The sequence below is a fragment of the Sminthopsis crassicaudata genome, chromosome 1 (genome assembly GCF_048593235.1).
Source record: "Sminthopsis crassicaudata isolate SCR6 chromosome 1, ASM4859323v1, whole genome shotgun sequence".
Lineage (NCBI taxonomy): Eukaryota > Metazoa > Chordata > Mammalia > Dasyuromorphia > Dasyuridae > Sminthopsis > Sminthopsis crassicaudata.
The window spans coordinates 665429722-665444975 of NC_133617.1; the positions used below are offsets into that span (position 1 = coordinate 665429722).

General features: G+C 44.1%; 1 protein-coding gene across 1 annotated transcript in view; it reads right to left on the reverse strand.

Moving 5' to 3' along the window:
* The window catches only part of WNT9A (Wnt family member 9A), an 83471-nt gene that overhangs the window by 20009 nt on the left and 48208 nt on the right, over positions 1-15254 (reverse strand). Inside the window, exon 2 of the mRNA XM_074283115.1 lies at positions 6239-6498. Coding sequence (XP_074139216.1) covers positions 6239-6498 — 260 coding nt within the window. The remainder of the gene's footprint in view (positions 1-6238; positions 6499-15254) is intronic.

The following is a 15254-nucleotide window of genomic DNA, read 5'->3' on the forward strand; positions in this document are numbered from 1 at the left end:
TTAAGTGACTTTCCCAGGGTCACACAGCCAGAAAGTGTTCAGTGTCTGAGGTCAGATTTGAACTCAGGTCCTCCTGACTTCAGGGCTGGGGCTCTATCCACTAGCTGCCCCTGTAGTAGTATTTTAGCTCAGAGATCTGATCTTGTCAGTCATGATCACAAAGGCTGGAAAACCCTTCCAAAGCTCCCCAAGGCCTCCCCACATACATTTTAAGCTGCCTAACGATCAAGGCTTCCCACAAGCTACAGGACTCTACTTTTCCAAACATCTCACATTATTCCCTACATTAAACTCTGCACCCCAGCCAAAGTCCTCCCTACGTCCCCCCAATGGATCCCCCTACTTCCTTACCTCCGCACCAATGCTCAGGCTATTTCCAAGGCTTCCATATTTCCTTATCTCTTTACAACATCCCTTAACACCTCCCCTCAAATACTCCCCCCTCCAAGAGGCTTTCCAGGATCTACGGGTCCAATTGTCCTCCCAGCCAGTAACAGCATCTCCCTTCAGATTTCACAGCCCAGATGTACTTATCTGCAGACAAGGACTGTGTTTTAAGTTCCACTTTTACATTGCCCCTAGAGCCTATCCCAGGCTCTGCACATAGGGGATGCTTCCTAGGGAGCACAGAACCAACCCCCTTATGTTACAAATAAGAACATAATCCAAGCCCTGAGCAGAGGAAGAGATTGCTCCAAAAGGGGAAGAAAAAACCCACTTCTCTTGGTGATTAGAGGGGGAAATGCTTCAGATTTGGGGGATGTACCAATAGACTAAGCAGTCCCTGCCCTGACAACGTAGCTCCCCAACCACCAAGAGAAATTCTCCAAACCAAGTTCCATCCTGCTGGCTGAGGCTTTTGATCCTTAACCCTACACAGATTTCAGAAAGAGAAGTAGACCTGAAATAAGGAAAATCTAGGCCTGAAGCCATCCCAGAACCTCATTATCTCTGTGTGATCTTGGGAAGTCATTTAATCTTTGAGAATCAGTTTCACCATCTGTAAAATGAAATCAGACTTTCTAGCTCTAAATCTGTGAATCATTCATCCATAATGACTCTGGCAAATGAAGGGGTGTCCTTTAATATCTATGATCAATATCCCCGAGGTTCAGATTCAATTCCCCTAATACTTCTTAAACCCTTAAAGGGGATAAAATCTTGTGTTACTTGGGGAGCTGCACAGTTTAGCTAAGATATGGTTATGGGACTCTCATTCCAGGAGAAGACCAAGACACAAACAGCTACTATTGCATAATATTATAAATGATTATAGTTAAATATATCATAGAGATCCAAAAAAAAAAGTGTAGCCTAAAGTTGAGAGAGTTTCCTGGAGAAGCTGACATTTGAAGTGGGCTTAAAGGATGGGTCAGAATTCAGATAAGAAGGGAGGCCCAATGTCCCTGGTGCAACAGGTCTGTGGAGCAGAAACAACATGGCCCTAGTGTTTGGATATCTGTTGGAATCCCAGCTGCTGCTGTGTGGCTATGGGACTTTGCTTGTCATATGAAGGAGCCAAACTAAAAGGGGACCATCTCTAGGGTTCCTCCCAATTCTAGTCTCCCTTCCTTTTTTCCTAGAGTAGATTGTAATGGGGGAACAGCTGGAGAGAACAAAATGAAGTCAATGGGGAAAAGGGCATCAATCAGGAAGGAGAGGATTGTTTACCCTTTTTACCTAGGACAAATAAGCAAAAGCTAGAATGTTAGAGATGGGTAGCAGGTACTCACCCATTTGTCACCTAGTTCCCTTAGTAACTTAGGGCCTAGGTTTACTAGACCAGGCTCTAATCCTAGGTGAGTGACTCTGCTTCCCCTAAGGACTCTCCCAATATCTCCCTTATGCACTCCTCTTGTGCCCCATTTAATCCCCTTCCAGCTTTTAAAGTCCACCTCCAAAGGTGCCACCCCTTTAGAAGAATTTTTTATTTTGCCCACTTAGTAAGGCATCCCATCCAAAAACTACAGTTGCACCTCTCTGATAAACTCACCTGGAAATACTGCATGGCTACCTGCAAGTCACATCCCCCTTACAGAAATCCTGGAGGGCTGGGGAGGCAAGTCTGTATCTATTTAAACTTTCAATGTCCCCCCCTGCCCGAAATACAAAGAGGCTTTTGTTAAAGTAAAGCGGACAAGGAGAAAGTCTTTTGCCAAAGGCAAGGTATCAGAGCCGAAGAGAGAAGTTCCAGGTAGGCAGGAGGAGTTTTAGCAAGGCCCTCCTTTTAGCTTTAACCACTCTCCTCACTCCCTTTCCCTAGGTGCCAGAAGCCCTAAGGGGCCAATGTCAATGAAAGTAGGAGAACCACTTCCTTCTAATCTATTCTCATCCATAATCCTTTGGGGAACACATCTCAGACTGTCCTTTCCATCTCAGGTTTCTTTAGCCTGGTGAAGTGTGATTGTGGATTGTGGGGAAAGGCCCCTTTGCCCCAAATGTCTCCTAACAGAATGAAAATTCACAGACCATCAGAGCTGGAAGAGACTTTAGGATTTTTAACTAGAGGGGACCTTAGAGGTCTTTGAGACTAACCCTCTCATTTTACTGATGAGGAAACTGAGGCTCAATGGCCTGACCAGACTAGACCATAGCTAGTAAGTTCCTGAGGCAGATTATAACCCCAGGCTAAATGATTCCAAATACAGCACTCTATCCCTGACACCATTCATTTTACTGAGCAGAAACCAAAGTCTGAAGAGAGTAAAAGGGACTTCTAAGTTCATATAGCTAGCAATATATTGGGAGCAGCACTGGGTCAAGGGCTTCTATCACTTTGCCATCATAGCATTCATTTTTACAGTATGGGAAACTGAGGCTCAGAGAATAAAAGAGACTTCCCAGGGATATGCAACTAGCCAGTGTCCAGAGTATGATGTGAACTCATGTCTCCTCATTTCAGATGGAAGGCTTTTCTCATTGTGCCCTGTTAGCTTGGGAAAGAAATCTCAAAATCTCTCCTTCCAGCACCAAGGGAAGCCTGAATTCTAGCTTCAGAGCCCTATTGGGCCTCCATCTCCAATTCCGATGTCTAGATTTCCATCAGAGTTTGTGGCCTAGTTGTATGATACATAGATGGATTAGGAGACATGGAGCTTTCTGCTAGAATAAAAGACTCAACCATCAATATTCATTTGATTTTTATTTTCTTTGTGGGGTATAGGAGGATGTGCATATATACATATGTGTGTCTAGTTGTGTGCATGTGTATATACAGATGTGCTTATTAATTTACTCAATTCTCACCATTAAAGATAGGAAGGACCTAAGAGTTCTTCTTTAAAAAATATATAAATATTTAAATTTTGTATTTAAATTTTATTTAAACAAATATTTAAATGTTTTAAATATTTATAAATAAGTATTTTTCAGATGGGTTTTAAAACTTTTTTTCAGTCCATAAAAAGTAATAAAAAGAAAAAAATTATTTGATAACTACATTTCGATATAGTAATTTCTTCTGTAATCTTATGTTTTATGTACTTAAAAACATGATTCAGAGAAAGGGCTCATAGACTTCACGAGACATTGCCCAAAGGGCATCATCATCATCATCACACACACACACACACACACACACAACTTCTGGACCCCTCATTTTAAAGACTAAAGTGAGGTTTATAGAATGGGGAAGTTAGATGACACATTCAGGAAGACTCATCTTCCTGGGTTCAAATATGGCCCCAGACACTTAGCAGATCACTAAAACTTGCTTGCCTCAGTTTCCCTATTTGTAAAATAAGCTGGAGAAGGAAATAGAAGACCACTCTAGTATCTCTGTCAAGAAAAACCCCAAAATGGGGTTGGGAAGAATCTGAAACGACTGGACAACAACAGGAAGTAGAAACGGTTAGGCCAAAAAATCCCAGATAGTCAATAGTAAAGGCAGAGTTCTGTTCCATTGAGGGCACTAACCCCTGTCACCTGGCCACATAAGGAGGAGGAAGATCAGGTTGATGAACCTGCTCTATACAAATCAGTGAAAGGAACTGAAGAGGCTTATTTAGCCTGGAGGACACTTGAGTGGGGGACAGGGGGGCTATGTATGATGACTGTTGTCTTCAAGTATCTGAAAAGCTGCCATATGGAAGAGACCAATGCTCGAAAAGTACTGAATCTGGAGTCACAGGATCCGAGTTCAAATTCTATAAGTTAACCTGCATAGAGCTGGTGCTTAGGTTTTTAGTCATTATGTGATTATACAGTCAGGGCTGGAATAAGAGAACAAAGATTTATCAGTCTATAGGGGCTTTACAAATATTACCTCATTTTTATGCTGACAACAACCCTGTAAGGTAAATATTACAAATATCCCCAATTTTACAGATAGATAAACTGAGGCAGAGATCAGTGGACTGGCCCAGGGTCACTCAGGCTAGATTTGAACCCGACTCAAGTGTTCTTGATTTTGGGCCCAGTGCTTTTATCTAATGCACCACATAGTTAACTTATGCCTGAAAGGATCTAAAAGTCCAACCCTATTCTGGTCCTAACCCTTTTGTTTCAGAAGGGCAGATCCCTTTCTTACATTTGTATCCTCAGCACCTCACATAGTTCCTGGCACCTGAGAGACACATAACAAACCCTTTTTGATGGATGGGGAGAGAACCACAATTATACCCAGAGTGAGTGATAAGGTCAGGAATCTCCATCCTCTTCAAGTACTGAACCAGAAATGACTTCACAGAGGAGAGAGGGAAGACCCAGGCTCTAGGCTAGGAGAGGGACGCTCCCTCCTTTGAGGCCCTTGGGTGGGCCAGCTGCAGACATGACCAGCAGCAAGTAGTTATTTCATCACCCGTAGCCATGCCAGCTTCATGCTAAGCAGCCATCTGCCAGTCCATGTGTGGTCCAGCTCAGGCGGATGGTGATGAAGGCCTGGACCAGGGAATCCTAGCCCAGCAGCTCACCAGCTAGGGGACACTTTGAGCAAGTCCCTTCTTTTACAGGGGCCAGCCGTCTCGTTTATAAAATGAGGGATAGGGTAGATGTCCAAGGTCCTTTCCAGCTCTAAATTCTATGCTCTTTCAGTATCCAATCACTAGCCTATTGAGGCAAATGGCTGCGACTGTTCTGCCTTAGAGGATACCAAACAGGTGGTTGGTGGTAGGGGAGGACCCAGGGTATATGCCCAAAGGGGTGCCATCTCCAGAGGGGGAGAACAACACAGCCTGTGCCCCTTAACACCCATTCCCCTGACAATTAAACAGAAGCTCATATACGACTGCCCTCTGACCTTACTCCCCCACCCCCACCTCTAGGCTGCAGCTTTCCCTCTTTCTGGTCCTGCATTGGGGCTGGGGAAAGGGGAAAATGGGGTACAGAAGGGGAGATGGATCTCCTTTCAACTGCCCTCCCTTTTCCAACCCCATTTGTCTCCCTCCTCCTTCTTCCTGCCCCAGAGAGACTGAGAAACTGTTCTTAGTCAGATAGAAGGAAGTTTGAGCTCCAAGTTTTTCCCAAGGGCCCCTCTTCAGACCCCGCCCTGTCTCCTCCCTCACCCACCCCCCAACACACACACACACACACTCAGCCCTGGGCTCTCGCCAGTGCCCAAACTGTCTCCACTGGGCGCTATTTGATTGCATGAGATATTCTGTAACAAGATAATAAGCTCCCAATCAATGCAGCCATTCTAACCCCGGGTGCCTCCCCCAGCCTGCCAGCCGCAAGGCACCAGCCCTGTGGCCGGGATCAATTCCCAAGTCTCCCTAACAAGCCCCACACCACATGCCCTCCCCCTCGAAAAAAAATCTTCTTATGAAATAACTTCTGCTTACTCTACCAAGGCTCAACTCTGAGTCCAGGTGCCAGGGGAAACTGAAAAAAATATGGAAGGATGGAGGGATCCTATAAGTATGGACAGGGCCAGCCCGAGGCAGTAAAGTGGTGGAGAGAGCCAAGGAGGCCTTCCCTGTCCCTAGGCTCCTGGAGGTCCACACTGCCCCCCTTCCCATCCCTAGCTCAGGTGCCCATCTGAGGAAAGCACAGTCCTTCAGACAGACTCCTTTCCCCTACTGAACCACAGGAAATAAGAGCTGACAGGGACCTCATAACGGAGAATCTCAGAGCCCTTAGGGATCTTGGAAATCTACTCTGTCCCTCAGCTCCCCCTCTAACATCTAATTTTACAGGGGGGAAGCTGGGAACTGGAGTTAAGAAGCTTGCCCAAAGCATCGACCCCCTTCCTCCTCCAGCCTCCCCCCACCCTGGTCCAGCCCCCGTCCAAAGGACTGACCTCTCTTCAGCAGGCTGGCCCGATATCGGCCCTCCAGAGTACAGTTCCAGCGCTCAAACCGGAACTGGTACTGGCACTCGAGGGCACTCATGCTGATGGCCTCCATGAGGGTCTCGGCCACACCCGGATCCCGCCGGCACATGCGTCTCTGCTTCTTTTCCAGCTTGAGCCGGTCACACACCTTGTAGTGGGCCTTTGTGGCAGCCTCCTCCATTTCTGTGGTCAGCGGGAGGATGGTCAGGGGCTCACTGCCTGTCAGCCTGGGGACAGAGGGGACAGAGATGCATCAGCCAGGCACGCTGACCACCCAAAACTTCTGTGTTGGGCCATCACCTAACACAGTGTACGAGGCAGCGGGCTTAGAAAGATGAGAAGGATTGAGAGGGATAGAGAGGACATTGGAGCGGGACAGGGAATGGAAGAGAAGGCATGGAACAAATAACATCCTGCTGGATTTGACTAGAATAGGGGTTTTTAGTAGTTTGGTAACTGTATTTCAATATAGTTTCCTTTACAATCTTGTAGATTATATTTTATTCATTTAAACATATTACTCTGACAAGGAATCCATAGGCTTCTCCCTGGTGAAGAACCCTTGACCTAGAAGCAAGATTAACTCCTGGATCTGCCATTACCTCCCTATAGCATACTGAATCACTGGGTCTATTTTCAGATACCAACTCTACAACTTGACCTTACGCATGTCCCATCCCATTTTCTGAGGCTTAGTTTCCTCCTCTGGAAAACAAGAGCTTCAAACTAGATTATCTTGGCCCTCTGCTAACTTTAAATTCCAACCTGAGGCCCCCACAGATTCCAAAAACCCAATTTCCTGGGAGCGAACTTAGTAATTATCAAGTGAATCCTTTTCAGATCAGAGAGGATACACTGTCAGAATCACTGATCTGTCTAAACAGCTAGTGTCTGCCAACTTGTCTGCATAGGGGACAGGAAGTTCAAGTTCAAGTTTGACTTCAGATATTCACTGGGTCTGGATTTTGTGTGATCTTGAATAATTCTGCCTCAATTCCTTATCTATAAAATATGGATTAATAATAGCAATTATTTCCCAAGATTGTCTTAAAGATAAAACAAGATATTTGTAGAGTGCTTTGGAAAATGAGGGGATTCTCTTCTTCTCCTTTAAGATCAAGAGGATCAGCTCAAGAAACCTCCCTCTCCTTCCTGGCACCCCTATTCTTCTCATCCAAAAAACCAAAATCCTCTTCATAGAATCATCCAATTTTTCAAAGACACTTCGGGAACCATCTAGTTGAGCCTACAACAGAGCAAAAAGTCATCTCCATTCTCCCCAATAAGTGGTCCGGCCTCTATTCAAAAAATACAGATCAATTTGGATGAGAACTTTCTCTGTCCCACCTCTGAAATCAACTTGGTAGCATAATCTCTAGTGGTACAGCTGTAGGATAAACAATTACCAGGCACTTGCTGTGTGCCAGGTTATGTATTCAGAGCTAAGACCACAAACCAGATTGTATCCCAGAAGAGGTAATAATTTAAAGGATCTGCTACGACATGTATTTATATGTAAAACACACACACACACACACACACACACACACACACACACGCACCAGAATGTGATGGGGCAAAGGAAAAATTTTAGTCTCTTGGGAAATAAGGAGAAAGAACATATTCATGGTGTCATGAAAAGAGCATCAGATTTGAAGTCAGAGGACTTGGCTTCAAATTCAGACTTTGTAACATTCCCCTTTTAGGACCCTGGACAAGTCACACTCCTAGGGAGTTACATTTCCTCACCTGCAAAATGAAGGGGTTACACTAAATGTCTTCTAGACTCAAACACTTATTAAATACTTCCTGTATGTACTAAGCACTGGAGACACAAAGAAAATAGAAAAATAAAAAAAAAGAAGAAAAAGGAGAAAAGAAAAAAGAAACCTGCTCTCAAAGACTTTACATTCTAATAGGAGAAAACAGTAGTTTCATAGAACCACAGTTTTAGAAGTAGAAGAACTTGGGAGATCATGGAGATCATTTGACAGACAACTGACAAAACAGGGGAACTGAAACATAAAGTGAATTGCCAAGTTATACAGTTAATGAGTCTTAAATGGCATTTGAACCCAGATTGTCTAAACTATTAATTCAATGCTTGATCTACTATAACACACTGCTTCAATAATATACCTAAAAAGTTACATGCAAAATACACATGCCTAAGGTAGTGGGAGAATTTGGGGTCTTCATAAAAGTGGTAGATTCTTAAAAGAAGAGAATTTAACAGATAGATCTATGAGGAGGGGGCATTCTAAGAAAGAAAAGCAAAATATACAGAAGATGAGATGGAAATGAGAATAACAGGATTAGGGGTCAGAGAATAATTCAATTTGGCTTAATATAGAATGCATGAAGCAGGGTAGGGTGAGATCTGGATAGAAAGATAGGATGAAGCTTTCACTGGAACTACCTTTTCCACAAAGAAAATGTCTTTTGTACATTCTTAGCATCTGGAGGGAAACAACAGCACCCCCATCTCAATTCTCTGCTGAGTAGGAAGATGTCCTGGGCAGGCAAATCATTATCTGGGAGTCCAAGAGGGAACTGAACAATGAAACCATAAAGGGGACCATGGGTTGGTGAGAACAGTTCAAAATTAAAATTAAAAATCTCTCTACCACTCAAGATATATGAGGAGAGGCAACAGACTCTATACAAAGTGGCTGTGTGGAGGGGATTCCTGTATCAGGCAGAGAGCTGGATCTCCAAGAGCCTTTCAAGCATTGAGAATCTAGAATTTGATGAACAGCAGCCAACATCTCCACTTGCCAGGCACAGGGAAGGGATGCTGCAAGCTTTTGGCATGATTTTAGTTGATGGGAATGGGAACTGGTTGGACAGGAACGAGAATCTGCTCCTCAACCCCCAGGAGAGTTCAACCACACAATTCCCTCCAGGGCTAGAGGTACGGCAAGCCTCCCTGTGGTATCTGACTCCTGAGGGAGGCAGACAGGAGGGGAGAAAAGAACAGGTGAGTCTGAAGGATCCTTGCTGCATTAGGGGTAGGAGGGGGAATGCGGCCACATGCATCATTCCCAAGTGATGCTTCCTGGGGGACCAGATCTATCTTTGACAAGGGACAGTTAGCCACTTAAGGGTGCCATCTGAAGGGTACAATACTCTACCAAATCATTTGTGAACATCTGCTTATCTTCTCTGTCCCCTGCCTCCATCCCCAACTCCAGAGAGGATTGTATTTATATACTGTTTTGAGGCAGCTAAATGGTGCACACAGCACTGAATTGGGAGTCAGGAAAACTCATCTTCTTAAGTTCAAATCTGGCCTCAGACACTTAATAGCTGTGTGACCCTGTTTGCCTCAGTTTCCTCCTCTGTAAAATGAGTCAGAGAAGAAAATGGTGAACTACACCAGCATCTTCACTAAGAAGACCTCATATGGAATCATTCTGCAAACACTTGTAAGCACTTCATCACGAAGAGGTGAATATAATGGAAATGAGTGAAGAACAACAGCATATATTGCATTAAGGTTTGCACATCATTATATATATATATATATATATATATGTATATATATATATGTATACATATATATATACATATATATATATAAACTCATTCTGTCCTCCCAACAACTCTGTGAGATAGATATTATTATAAACCCCACTTTTACAAATGATGAAAATAAGACTAAGAGATTATACTCCCCAAGGTCACCCAGTGAGTTCAAATTCAGGTCTTGCCGACTCCAAGTTCTATGCTCTATCTATTGAGTCACCTGGCTGGCCTGAAAGCTCTAAATCTCTAATATTTGTCTCTCTGAATATCAAAGCTGGAAGAGAACTCCTATTTTCAAAAGATCTTAGCTTTAGATATGGCAGAGCTCTCTGATGTTAGTTTCCTTAACTCATATACAAGAAAACGGTGATTTCCAGAAAGAGGGGATAGGTCCACTATCACACAGCTAAGAGGTAGCAGAGTCATACAAAAAACCCATGTCTCTTTCTATGATGTGTCTCCTTCTTTCTCTTTTCAAGCTATTTCTACAAAGGCTTCCAGAGCAATATTTCTAGGATCAGGTTGCTCTCTTCTTTAAAATCCATCTGTGGCTCCCCATTGCCTCGAGTAGAATACACCAAGCCCTGTTCTAAGAAAGCTAGTATGAGGTTTCAATGAGAAAAATCTCAGTTCTGATGCTATTCAATGCCCCCAAATATGAAGAATAAGGTCATGTAACATTCCCTCAACGAATGCCAATAATTGGCTCCCCCAAAAATAATATTTCAGGGCAGGTAAGTGGTACAGTAGATAAAGTGCCAAGACTGAAGTCAGAAAAACTCATCTTCCTGAGTTCAAATCTGGCTTCAGACATTTAATAGTTGTATGACCTTGGAAAAGTCATTTAGTTCCATTTACCTCAGTTTCCTTATCTGTAAAATGGGCAAACCACTCCAGAATCTTTGCCTGGAAATGAATTGTGAAGTTGGACACAATTGCAACAAATGAATAACGACGACAAAACAATACTAGACAAAATATTACAAGGGCAGGTAAGGTTAATTCAATTAGGCATTTATTAGGCATCCCTATATACAAAGTTCAATGATGAACACTGAGGCAGAAGTCTAATAAGACATAGTACTCGTTCTCTTGGAAATCACTGTTTCTTAGGGGCATAAGATCCAAACACGAATAGTTATGATTACTGTTCTATAAGCATAGGTGGGAAGCACAAATGGAATGTTCTATGAGGTCCAAAAGGAGGGCCCCTCACTGACTGGAGATTGGGAGGGAGGAGGTGGTGGAAGTCCAAGAAGGTTTCTTGGAGTTGGGTTCCAAAGGATACACAAGCAGATGAATATGGAGAGGGAACTCCTTCTAGCTATAAGCAAAGAGACTGGGTTGGCTTGAGACTAAATCGTATCTCAATGGGGTTTCCAAGCTATTAATGCTCTTATTGAAAAGGAACTTTGTCCACACATGAAGCCACTTGGGATATCTTTCACCTATACATTGGACTAGATGTCTACTGCAGATCCCTTTAATCCTCACATTCTATGAATACAATTATGACATAGGATTTTTTTTTCATTTATAGAAAAGAAAATAAATTTTGCCTCCACATTTTATTGCTGGAACATTCTGTGGCCATTATATGGAACATTCTCCCTCCCTGCAGTGGTCCTACTGGTTCCATCTTGACATTGAGGAAGGAGAACTGAACATTTAGAAAGGACAGCTGGCTCTTCTAACTTCCAGTATGCCATTGGACAAATGCTTCAGATTTCTAGTAAATCACATGGAGTGGGGCTAGGTAATTTCTAAGGACCTTTCCTACTTTTTCATTCTGTGTTTTCTGCATAAATACTATAATAGGAGGTAGATTTGGAAAGTCTGGGCAGGATGTAATCCAGAATAATAAGAATAATAGTGGCTAACATTCAATTCAATTTTGTTTAAAACATTTGTCAAGCATTTATCATTTTGCATGGCTCTGTGTTTTGTGGGGGGGGGGGGAAGCAAAGGTAAAAAGGGACATGCTCTTTGCTACCTGATCTGCTGCAGGGAGGGGGCATTTACATATCATTTGAGTATTTCATTTGATCTTTACAACCACCTCAGAGATGAGTAGAATAAAATATTGTCATCCCCACTATACAGACAGGAAAACTGAGGAGAGGGCAAATGGTTTGTTTGATGTGATGCATTATCAGAGTCAGGACTGGATTCTAAGCCCTCTGCCCTCTGATTGGGAGCCCTTTCTCCATTCACCACGCTCTTGGGCAAAGCTCTGTAGAACGACACCACAAAAGGGTCCCCCCTTTCCTTCATCCTAAGACCCCAGATGGGCAGAGAGCTTCCCAGAGGATATTTTATGAAGTCAGGGACAGGGCCTGAAGCTGATCCTTCTGCTCTCCCTGAGAGGGGGAGCAGCAAGGCAGTCTACTCCATTTCTGTCCCCTGGTGTTATGACCTACCTCCCAGTCATTCCACCCTCGGGCATGTCTGGCTTCCTGCCAGTTATACTCTACTCTCTTCTCCACCCCCTCCCTTAACCCACCATGTGTTGGCATCCATCCGTCCCCTCTCCTCTCTGCCCAGACAGTGCCAAAGGACACATTGGAGTGGGTCATGAATCACCCAGTTGGTCTGTGGGATGCCTCTAACTGTCAATCATTCAGTCAGTCAATAAGCATTTATGAGTGGAATCACTGAGGATGGGGCCCATAGCTGGGGGACAGGAGAAGGGATTGGAAGAAAAGAAAAAGTCAGGGAAGCGAATATAAAAGCATTAGAAAATACAACTCTGGCCCTGAAGAAATCCCACATGGTTCATCTGGGGCTGGCAGATCCAGGGGCGGGAAGCCAGTAGAGAAGTCATTGAAATCAAGTCATTATTATAGAACCTTAGCAGCAGAACTGGAAAAGACCTCCAAACATCACATTTTAGAGCTGGGAAAGGTCATTTAGTTAGATCCTCCACTTTACAGATGGGGAAACTGAGGCTCAGAAGGCAATGAGTTGCCCAGACCCACTGGCCCACATGGGAAACAAGGAAGCAGAGCAAGGATTCCAAGTCAGGTCTTCTGATACTCACAGGCTTCTTTCCCTGGTGGCATGGGGAGGATGTCATGAAGAGCAGAAAACCTGATTCAATTCAAACATTTGTTTAAAGTCGATTGTGTGGGTACAAGAAGGCTGATTTTTACTGCACTGGGTCAAAAGTTCTACTTCCTGAACCCTCCAAGGAATTGGTGAATTATGGCCCGTGATGGGGTGGCATAAAAAGCTGGCCTTGGGGCCAAGCTGGTGAAAAGCTTCTCTAAACCGAGTTAGGCTGGTCCTCAGGGACTCTAAGTCCAGCTCTCAGCAGCCCTGCAACTCAAACCCTTTTTGTCAGGCAGGACCTGCTGGGGCCTGGGCTTACCTGACTTTTTATTGATTAACTCAGGACTACCTCATGGCCAGATTAGGCCATCAAGAGATGCCGCTGGAACTTCAGAGAGACCCCTGTACTCAAGAAACTTCCAATCTCACAGGGGCATGAGAGGCTGCCCTAAAGGTTGGGCAATGGCAGAGGCTGAACCCAGGGAAGAAGCCCAGGCCCGGCCTCGGTCCCAAGGTAGTCTCAGGGCTGTACCAGTTGAAGTAACTTTCCCCTGCGGGCCCTTTCCCCATGGGGCCCCCAGAAGAGACACTGGGAAGTATTTGGCCGGAGCCCCCGCCTGTCACATCATCAGCTCTATTCTGGGAGCAGCTCAGCAGCCTGACCATCCCTCTCAGCACACAGCAATGCCAGCTAAGCTGCTCTGACCCCGACTTTAATGTCTGTCACATTATCTTTGAGGCAACTGAATCTCTCTCAATTTCTATTTCTCAGAATCACGGAGTCTCAGAGCTGGAAGAGATTCTACCAAGCAACAAATTCAACCTGCTATGGAATTATTTCTTAAGAATTAGAGCTTTTTATATCTTTAATGAAACCTCTACCAGAACAGGTGTCCATTTCCAACAAGTGGTCATCCAGCCTCCACTTGTGGTCTCTCTCTCCTTCTCCTTTTCTCTTCCCCCCTCCCATCTCCCTCTGTCTCCCTTACACACACACACACACACACACACACAGAGACAGAAACAGAGAGACAAGGACAGAGATAGGCACAGAGAGACAGAGACACTAATCCCAAGAGAACAGGATGAAAGATGAGTACCTGGAGCCAATATACTTTACATCAAGCTCAGGCCAAGGAAGCTGGCCCAAAGGGAAGAGAATTTTTTTAACCACCATGAAAACAAAAAACATGTACTTTCTCCACTGGGGATAGTTGATCCATCTCCATCAGTTTCTTTCCACTCTATTGCCATCTTGTCCCCATTCCTACCCTCCATCTGGGTTCCCACCATGCTTACCCATACCCCCCCAGGGGAAAAGTGTCACATTTTGTGGCTTATCTGCCTATAGCTATCTATATATCTTATATATGTACATATCTCCCTGTATGACCTCTGGGGCTCATTCCTCCTCTGTAAAATGAGAGGGTAAGATCAAATAGTGTCCAAGATGCTTTCCAACTCAATCTATGAACTTTGAAAGAAGGAAATGTTTTTTTTATTTTCATCTTTCTATTCCCAGCACCCAGCACAGTATCTAGTACATAGTAGCTACTTTATACATGATTGCTGATTAATTGACCTGTATAAATCAATTCCCCTAACTCATCTCTCTACCACCATCCTCTCCTCCTTCTAATCCAGGGATCCTCAAACTACGGCCCACAGGCCGGATGCAGCCTGCTCAGGACGTTTATGCGCCCCCCCCCCCCTTATGGCAAATGGACTGAGGGACGGAGACAGAGTGTGAGCTTTTGTTTTTCCTATAGTCCCGCCCTCCAACAGTCTGAGGGACAGTGAAATGGCCCCTATTTAAAAAGTTTGAGGACCACTGCTCTAATCCATCCAACACAAGAATAGTATTCTTGAAAATAAAGAAACCTGGGTTTGAAACCTAGCTCCAAGAACTTGCTAAGTGATCCTGGGTAAAAGTCACTTCCCTTTCCCAAGCCTCATTTTCCTCATCTGAAAATAGAATCCTCAAACTGCTTACCTCATAGGGATATTTGTGGGAGGTATTTTGTAAAACAATTCTCTAGAAATGTTCCCAAATCAAAGGCTCCTTTCCTAGTGATAGCCTGAAGGAGATCCTGGATTGGATCCTTCAGTGTTTCTGTCCCCACTATACCAACAGGCCATAGAATAGAGCTTGGGGCCTTAGCTAGGCTTCAGATGGCATCTATATAGCATCTAAACTGCTCTAAGAATGGTTTATCAATCTGACCTGACAGATCTGCTTCTAAAAAACCCCACACATTTTGTTAAGTTTACAAAGCAATTCATGGTTGTGAAGGATTTTCCTGTCCATTCCCATCATCTTGGGAACCTCTTAATAGCCCTGTTATTGAGGCAAGGCAGTAGAAGAATGATTTCTTGGGATAAGTTTACAAACTGACACATAATA